Genomic DNA, 9,635 nt, shown 5'->3' with positions numbered 1-9,635 from the left:
GGTTTTACATTCTGTTTTAATTTCCTAGGAAGCATTGCTCATCAGACCCCAAATTTTCCCAGGGGGAAAAAAACCCCAAAAAATCACAGGTTTTTTTTAATGGTTGAGTTTGATATACAGGCACACTTATGGCATTTAGATTACAAAATATCTCAACTTACATCCCCAAAACTAAAAGGAAAACCTTCAGAAATGCTTAAATCCCAAGGACTCAAGGAAATGATAAACACTGCTGCATTGAAGCTTGTAGCTTTCAAGTAAAATATTAACTGCTTCTTCCCTCATACTATAAAAAGAAAATGAACAAAAGCTAAGGCCATTTACTTGAATGATGAATAGCCTTTTGTAATTAAGGTATTGTTTTGGTCATTCCATGACCATCTAACAAAGCTAAAGCTGTGCTCCTGCTTAAATAGTGGCATTTCCTATTCCCCACTATTGGGCACATTTTTTCTCAGGTCTCCCATGTTTCTCCCATCTATTGCTTGTTTGGCTAACCAGTGACTAGCTAATGTTTTTAATGAACCAAACCAGGAACTAGCTGTCAACCAGATTAGATCCCTGATCTCGTGAGGCTGTTTGAAATCTCATCCTTAGAAAATACATCTTACACTCCCAGTTTTGCTACAGAGTTCTTTTATGACCTTTAGCAAATCCCTTAAGTTTTTCTGTTTCTACTTGTGAAATTGAGGTAATTATATTCCCCAGTCTTTTTTTTTATGTGAAGATTAATTTATTAATATGCATGAGATGTTCATATCCTACAGTGATGAAAGCCATAGAAGTTCCTAGATCAAATCTTTTATATGTTTGAATTTTATTCATTCACAGCTGTGGAGAGTTTATTCCTGCTAAAACCTTCAGTAAGCCAGATACCTCCACATCATCTTAATTATATTAATCTGTAGTTCAAAAACAACAATATTTAGTTCACTGTCATTTTCATGGTGACTGTATCCTAAATTCACTCAACTAATCATAGTGGAGATGGTGATTCCTGCAGGTTCCAAAAAGGCTATTGTTGTCAATATATGAATATCTAGCATGTAAATATTCTAAATGTATGCAAATTTCTGAATTTTAAATGTTTGAAATGTATAATGATTGATGTGCCATCATGATTTAGGTAATTAGCCACTGGGGCTCATGGTGATGGAACAAGCTAGTAATATTGAGCTGGTGATTTTAATGTTTGGCAGCAAGAGCAAGTTAACGGCACAGTGTGTTCCCGTGGCCTTGTTTGAAAAGCCGGATGGGTGGATGTAAAGGCTTAGCTGCTCTTACAGAGGCTCCCAGCATGTAAAGCCAGCCATGGCATTGAGGAACAAGCTCTGATACCACCGAGGCTACCTCTGCTCTCCAGCTCTGCAGAGGAGCTACCCAGCCTCCCTTATTGAGTTATGTCTTCAGTATGTCTGTCAGGGCTCCTCACTTTCAAATTGGTTGAGATGTGAGCATTTCCTCTACCTGTGGCCTGAAAACCAGGTTAACAAAAAATACCTGAATGTGAGGACCAGTAACGGCTTGGGGTGTGACACATAAGTAAATAATTAAAAGGCCCATTTGACTATACAGCAACAAACTTTAGCTTTAATGGTTATTGGCTCCGTAATTATTAATATCCAGAGCACAGCTTTTTCCTAGGATCTTAAAAGGACTAATCTGCTGAGTGGAACAACTTGCAAAGGTTTACAAGGAGGGGGTGATGGTGGGGGCAGGAAGAAAAAAGAGAAGGCATTAAGGCCTTCAACCTAGGAGAAAAATAGACGTGTCTTGTTTTGTAAGGTCACTATACTTTGATGGACATTAACTTCATTGAAACTTAGTAAGAACTCAGCTGACAGTGCCATTAGAATTGAAGACTTTTCAGTGTAAATGTTCCAGTGTTTCCATCTCAACATGAAGAAGAACTTCTTTACGTTAAGTATTACAGAACACTAGAACACACTGCCCAGGGAGGTTGTGAAGTCTCCTTCTCTGAAGTCTTTTGAAACACACCTGGACACATTCCTGTGCAACTTGCTCTAGGTGACCCTTGGTTGGGGCAGGGTTGGACTGGATGATCTCGAGAGGTCTCTTCTAACTCAAATGATTCTGTATTAAGTAAAATGTGTTTTGCAATGTGAATTGCCAAGAAGATACTAATGTGTTCTCTGTGAGCAGAATCTAACCTAAGCTGTAAGCTTTGATGAAAGGAAGCATCTTAGTAACAATAATGGGCATGTTCCCTAATTAACTGTGCACTCAGTAGAGGAGAAAGGGAGGTTGAAATAATTTCCTCTGCTCCCATCAGCACCAGCTGCTGTCAGGCCAACCTTTATATCTCATGGCATTGTTTAAAGCACAACCATCCCTCAGTATTAGAATTAGAGGCTTTCAAACCTTACCTACATAATTGCAGAGAGCTGTGCTGCTGTATGTGGCAGTCATAACTGCATTTTTAGGCCATTTTTGGAAGAGAGGGTGGTTTTACTTCACTGATTTCTCTGAGGCAGACTAAGTGACAGTATTGAGAAAAATTCCTTCTCGTTCTGGATTAGTCTGTGGTAGGTTATATTGCTGTTTTGGTTGCATCTGCTGCCTTTCTATTCAGAAAAAAATGTAGTTTGGGTGGATGCTGCCCCTTGTCTGTGTTACTAGCATACATAACCATTGCTTATACACCCCAGTCCTTACGCTTGTTTGTGATTTTATATAGGTATGCTTACGTTTGAAATGAATTAGTCTGCCATATCATTGTAAGCACCAATGTTATCCAGCCTAAATTCTGCAAACGTAGAAAAGGAGTCCGAGTTATTTCGCTCTGCATACATTTTTGTCTCGTCTGCAGAGGGTGCTGCGGGGAACTTTCAAAAGTTCTGAGTGTGGCTTAACTCTTCTGCCATGGTGGCCTATGTGGTTTTAAATATTGCCAGTTTTGACTGTAACCTGACTGTGTAAAACCTTTATTCACTTTGGAATCAATCATTTGGTGACTGGTCTCAGTGACCCAGACAATCTCACGGAATCCTACATCTTCAGGCGCTCAGAAAGACCAAACCACATTTAGACGGGACCATTCCGAACGGTCACCAGTTCGGAGAACAGGGATTTTTACGGGAGTCCTATCAGTTTCTCTGGAACCTCCAAGGCCGGCAGGTTGCTATTCTCTCCCAACAGTGTCCGGAAAGCCTTGCGGAGGAGGGCGCGGCCGAGGCGGGGCTGCAGGGCCCTTCCCCGCCGCCGGCAGCGGGGGAGAGCGGCCCCGGCCCCGGCCCCGCGCCGCCCTCAGCGCGGAGACCTTCCCCGAGGCGGGCCTGGGCTCCTGCCGCTGCGCCCCACACTGCCGTCCGGGCAGCGGGCTCCGGGAGAAGGTGCTCATTTCAACCAGTTACACAGTGCAGGTGCACTCTGGAAATCCCCAAAATTGTAGGGATTAGTCGGGCGAATTTGGGGCAATAATCAGGACAAAAATAACTATAATGGTACCAGATTTTTATCAGCAGTTTAAAGAGTGAAATGGCAGTAGCATCACAGAAATTCACGGCTCAGAAATTAACCTCCAACCTCCTCCTCTCCCAACAACAGAGTACAGATGGAGAAGTTGGCTGTTTTCCATCAATAGTGAATAACCCATTTTCTCTGCTGATTGATTTGGCCTGTGCTGTTGCTCTTTTACTTTTTTTTTTTTTTTTTTTTTTTTTTTTTTTTTTTTTTTTTAATGCTATTCCTGGCAGAAAGGTCTTGGCATTAAACTTAATGCTGAATGACAATTTAATACTTCCTCTTCCAAGTCTTGCTGACCTTTAGTTTTGTGGCAAACAATTCCTAATTTGTATATAGGAAAACATTTCAATCATCTATCTTTTTAAAATGAGATTGAGAGGAAACATTAGTTTAGCACAAAAATGTGCAATACTTTTATACTACTGCTAGAAGTCTCTATGCTATGCTAAACTGTTGCTTGTGAGAAAATGGAAATGCAGTGCACAAATATTTGCAAGTTGCTGATACACCTGATGAATCATTAAGCAGTGGTTAGGACTTCCTTCAGCTTTCTCAGCAACAAAAGAGAATAGAAGTAACTTGCTTTCCTTTTTGGAATAACCTTCAATGAAATGAGTCCTCACTGAATTAACCACACACACACAAATTTAGTTGGTAAAAGGGCATTATCCCGAACTGAAAATTAGCTAACAGGTGTTAGTTGTTACATGTATCTTTTCTTGACTTTAAATCACACTTCATACTTCATAACAATTTGTGACGTTCCATTCTTTTAGACAGTGCTATAGCTTTCCTGCTTACTGTATTAGTTTTCTTGCATACTGTATTGGTTCTAATTACCCTAAATTAATTCTGTAGCAGGAATGTATAGTTATATATGGAAATCTTATGTTGCCAGTCTTCTTCTCAGAGCTCCATAAATCTTAAAATGCAAAGTATTCAAAGCAGGAGTAAGACTGTAGACTACGTAAGTAATATGTAAGTATTTTCTAAATTACTTCATAGTAAGTAAAATCCTGATGATATTGAACATTTTGACACTGCTAAGAGTGTAGAAGAAAAAAAAAATCCATACTATTATTAACAGCAGAGTTTCATTTACCCCGTATATATTTTTTTTTTTAACCTTGCACTGTAAAATGAGAAGCACTAGAGATGTTTAATCGTGATTATTTGTTTAAATCACTTGGTTCTGGTCAGCCAACGGGAGCATTTTCAACTGTCCTCAGTCCTTCTCGGTGGCATGAGCCGAGGCAGTGTGTGCACTGAAGTGATACGGTGCAGCTGTCCTACTCATCCCGGAGAGGGCTACTCGTTATATGGCGATTTAAACGCTTTGCAGGACTGCAGCACCATCACCGATGAAAGCAAATGCTTACTTCACGTCCTCAAATTCGAATACAAGCCATCTTGCAGCAGCAGCGCTCTCAGCAGCGACACTTCCACGTGAGCCGTGCTCCAGAGCAGCCTGCGTGCTTGTGCTGTCGGCCTAACAGGTGCTTTAGCATCCCCCACGCGACGTGCCTTCCCTCCCCCCGGTCCCGTGCTGCCCGGCCCCGCGTTCGGCGGGCTCCGGCGCTCCGCCGGCAGGGCCGTGGCCCGCACACGCCCGGCCCGCCGCCCCGTGCAGGACCTCGCCGCGCTTCCAGCCGCGCAGAGCATCCCAGCGAGCCGCGGGATGAGCGGGGAAGGGCGCCGGCCGGAGCCGCCGCCAGCAGGCGGGCAGGTAAATTACGAGGCGCTGGGGACGGCGGCGAGCACCGGGCTGCGCGGGGCCGCTCCCGCGGGACGCCGCCGCCAGAGCGCCCGCGCTTCTCCCTCGGGCGGGGCCGCGTCAGGGGCACCGGGGCCGCACCGACACCGCCCGGGGCCGCCGGGCCCAGGCACCGCGCTCGGCTCGGGCTCCGTCTCTCCGCAGCGGCGCGGGGCGAGCGGCCGGGGCCGGCGGCGCCGCCCGCCTCTGCCTCCTCCCCCTCGGTGCCCTGCCTCCTCCCTCCGCCGGGCGGGCGGCCGGCTGCGCGGACAGGGCGGGCGGGAGGCAGAGCGCGGCTGAAAGGTGTTGCTGGAGGGGAAGTTTGGAGAAGGTCGCCGGGTGCCCGGGCGCTCCGGCAGCATCATGGCGGAGCAGGGCGAGTCGCCGGTCCACGTCCAGCAGCCCCAGCCGGCGCCCGCGCCCGCCGCCCCGGCCGCCGGCTGGCCCATCTGCAGGGACGCCTACGAGCTGCAGGAGGTGATCGGTCAGTGGAGCGGGGGCGCGGCGGGGCGGGGAAGCGAGGCAGGGATGCCGCGGCCGGCTCCGGGCCTACCGGCGCTCGCTCTCCCTTAGGCAGGGCTCGTTCACTGCGGCGGTCGCGCCCGGCACTGCAGCGGCGGCTGCTGCAAACTTTATCCGCCCGGCGGCGGGCGGCCCCGGGGGGCGGCGGCTCCGGCCAGAGCCCGCCGCGCCCCGCCCGGTGCGGCTCGGCGGAGGTGCCGCGGTCCTGCGGTGCATCGTCACTCCAGCCTTGAGCTGCCGGTTCGCGCTGGGACCCCGGCAACTCCGCAGATGCGCTCTGTGTGCTTTGTGTGCCCTCGCTCTCTGTGTCCGTGGATGCGCACATGTGCGTGCATCCGCTTAGATTACTCTGCATTTTTTCCGGTGATTTCATCGGGGAGGTAAATCTCACCCGTAGATCTGCTGCTCACGTGACAACTCTCTCTTAATCAGTATATATACGTATATGCTTATTAAAACTATTTCGTTTTCTCACTCACTGTTTCATCTCGTTTGCATCCCCTCGTACCCTTCGGCCCTATGCCCGTCGGTGGCACCTACGGCCAGTGGGGCATTACAGCTTCGTTCTCACCCCAGCCAACCTGCTTTTGACCTGCTTTGCCGTGTAAGTTTAACCCGTCTGCTGGCCCCCTTCCATGTCCCTGTAGGAAGGGGACTTTCTTGGTTGTGTGCTTCAGCACTTTGTTCACGTGTCCAGCTAATGCAGATCAGATGTGTTCGTTCTCCATTCCCTTTATTTAGATAAAGTTATTTTGAATTTTACTTTGTGAAATGCTAACTGTTGTTGAAAGTATGTGCGATGGAAAGTTTTTCATCGCTTGGCCTAGATGCTGCTTGTTGCTAATGATCTACTGTGGGAAAACTTGCTTTTATTTCTGTGTAACATTTTAAACTTCTAGCAGATACTGCAGATGGCAAAGACCAGCTCTGATTGTTGTTTCTTACAAATAAGGCCACTTAAGTGAGAAAAGTCTAGGTGACTTGCCTGCTGATGCTGTTGATTATCTTCAGTCTTATACTAATTGCTAATTGTTGTCAGGCTGATGACAACCAGAACTGCATGTTATCAATCTAGAAGTTGTGTGTACTCAGCTTTGTCATTAAGCTTTTTTATTTTCCACAGACGGAAGCAAAATAGTTGAAAAAAGTACTTCTTCCTTAAAATGGGATAGCTTTTTGTTGACCCAGGTGGTGCCTTTGTGTTTCTGTTTGTGTTTCCAGGCTGTGAAGAGACCAAGGAGGGATGAGGGTTCAGGTGTTCGGGTCCCTGGAGGTGGCTGAATTGGTTCAGTATTGAGCAGGTGTTGCCTGTGGAGGCCCCCAAAAGTATGGGACAGAGGACTCTGTCTTCCTCAGTCTGGGGAATGGATCAAAGTTAGCCAGGTGCAAGTGATTCTACTAGCATAAAGGTGTATCTTTGCTGAGGAGTAGATCCCTCTTCTGAGGTGAAAAAGGCCTCAAAGGTGATGGATTAATCCTTGTCTAGGGTGTAGTATGATTATTATGAGTAACTTGAATAATAGTTTTTTTCTGTTACAGTACCTGTAGAATGCCTGTGTGAGAATTTCCTGTAGAAACTCCTTTCCTCCATATTCTTTCCAATTGAAAGCTTTTATCTTTTGATATGTAAACTGTAATTGTAACTGCTCATATATATTTATATACATACTTTGAGCAAGTGGATGCTAAATTGGACTAGCAATCTGTAGAGAATTTTTTTTGCTGGTTACCTATGGGTGCTCCTTAATATTGATGTTATTTAACTGAATGCCTAGGGAGTAAATTGATGTCGGGGTGTATTGAATCAGATTCTTGGACACACTGAACTTGCCTGCTGTAATTTCACTAAACTTAGGTTTCTTCCATGACTTTCTTTGAAAGCTGATGAGATTTATTTTGTACTGCTCGACTAAAAAAATCTTGTGTTTAGTCAAAGATGCTTTTTTTAATTAAGACCTTTTATTTGTTCTATTAATTTACAGGAGACTCACTATGAGATTAAATTTAGTCTGGATGCTATTAAAAACAGTAAAAAAAACCCAATTGAACATGCCCCACCCCACTTTCTAAAAAAAAACCCCAACCAAACCAAGTCCTCTGTAAATTCCATGGGTTTGACCACATGCTAACATAGTTTTGGAGCTGTAGGATGAATGTTGTTGGTTTTATTGAAAGTGGTAAGGGACTCTTAAAGAAACTTTTTTTATATCTGAGGGAGGAGAGAATGATGCAGTCTGAACTTGGTACAGCAGCAACCCTTTGCATGCTCTGTGCCAGGGTTAATTGCGTTGTGAACAGGAGTAGTTACCACTTGCTGAAACCAGAGCCTTCACCTCTGGAAAGCACTACATACTACATACTTCTCCCTGAGGAGCTGGGTAGTGTCAACTGAGTTCAGTTACAACAGCCCTTTCCCAGTTAAATGAGAAAAATGACCGTGCAGTGAAGCACCATTGTGGGCTTTGCAGGAGGAAAGATACACCATCATCACAATACTTCCCGACAGAACAGACTTTAGCTTCTTTGGTAACTAAAGCAGAGAGACAAGAATGGCTGTTTTAGGAAAGTTTAAAAGTTTTGGTGGGGATTATGAAATGAAGGTAATTGTTAGTCTTGTGGGCCATCTCCATCGTTTGGGTTTAGCAGTTGGAGAAGTTCTATTCTCCCTCTCTATGAGAACGTGAACTTAATGATCATCTGTGTTGAGCCACATGCTATGTTGAAAACCAAGGCCACATGATATGGATTTCCAATGAAAAGACTTTTTTTTTTTTTTTTTTTTTTTTTTTTAATTTTCTGTCTGTTGTATTCTTCATGATGACTGGGAAATTCAAGTGTCTGCTGAGGAGAAAACACTAGCTTTAAGGAATGCTTCTTTATGAGATGTTATTCCAAGTCTGCTTTATTTTTTAGGTGGCTGGCCAGTTCTCTGTACACTCTTTGTGTGCAGTTTCATGATACATTTAATCTGCTCTAACAGGCAGCTGCTGAAAGGATCGCATTGATGTGACAGCGAACTAGTTCTTCTGCCGGGTCAGTTTTCTGCTGGATCAGATTCCCTGTTTGACTTGCTGCATGACTTTGTGATTGATAGGTTTGATGCAAGGAAGAGGCTCTTCCGATTAGTGCCTAGGTGCTTCTATTTTCTGGAGTGGGAGAAAAACATTCTGATTGCTCTCTGTAAATGTATAGTGTAAAGAGGAAATCTTTACATTAATTCAGATTCATACAGGCTGTCCATATAAAAAAGCACTTAGGCCTTAGAAGGGGATTCCAAATTGTTGGGAAAGGAGGATCCAACCAACCTTCTGGCAGTAGTTGCAGGGATAAGAACTATAATTGCTATTAAGGTAGAGCCAGATTTAATTTCGTGAAGACCTGGGAGGTCTCTTTCTAAGATTTTAATGCATTGAAATGGTTAGTGAATTTTAATATGTGTGGAGGGGATTTTGTTGTTTTTTGGTTTTATTATTGTTGTTTAGGGTTTTTTTTGGTAAGATGAATGTGACGTAGATGAAAAAAAAGGCGGCTAATAAAAGCAATACCGTGAGAGATGTTCTTACGCCGTTTGGGTTTATAACCAAGTATTCAGAATAAAATAACTGAAATAGATTTCTTTGAATTTGCCGTGTACGTATATGAGGTTTTTTTCCTCAGAAGCAATATAAATCTTCACAGAACAAGCATTTCAATGGTAATCAACATTAACACTTTATTCAATTTTTAGGTTTTTTAATATCATCTTTCTACCTTTCAAATTGTAACAAGCCCTACATCAGCTGGATGAGACAAAGCAGCATTAAATCTTGGTTGTTTTTTTGTTTTATTTTGGGTGGGTGTTTTTTTTTTTTTTTCCTTAGGTATGATCTAATAG

The 9,635-nt window shown here is 44.4% G+C and overlaps 1 protein-coding gene across 7 annotated transcripts in view; it reads left to right on the top strand.

Annotated features, from left to right (window-relative positions):
- Positions 1 to 4,305: 4,305 nt before the first annotated feature.
- Positions 4,306 to 9,635, top strand: part of STK39 (serine/threonine kinase 39) — an 84,857-nt gene continuing 79,527 nt past the window's right edge. The window contains exons 1-2 of one of the 7 annotated variants that reach the window (XM_058421399.1): positions 4,306 to 4,464; positions 4,829 to 4,982. Coding sequence is in view for 1 of the 7 variants with exons in the window: in XM_040070253.2 (XP_039926187.1) it covers positions 5,603 to 5,723 (121 nt within the window). In the remaining 6 variants the exon portion in view is untranslated. Of the gene's footprint in view, positions 4,465 to 4,812; positions 4,983 to 5,154; positions 5,213 to 5,493; positions 5,724 to 6,254; positions 6,366 to 7,205; positions 7,225 to 9,635 lie in introns of those variants that run through there. The other 6 variants (XM_040070255.2, XM_040070254.2, XM_040070256.2 and 3 more) reach the window with 6 other exon arrangements.

This window comes from Hirundo rustica, chromosome 7 (genome assembly GCF_015227805.2).
Source record: "Hirundo rustica isolate bHirRus1 chromosome 7, bHirRus1.pri.v3, whole genome shotgun sequence".
In the NCBI taxonomy this organism is placed as follows: Eukaryota; Metazoa; Chordata; class Aves; order Passeriformes; family Hirundinidae; genus Hirundo; species Hirundo rustica.
Note: the sequence above shows the minus strand (reverse complement) of the source record. Positions and strands in the feature narration are given on the sequence as shown.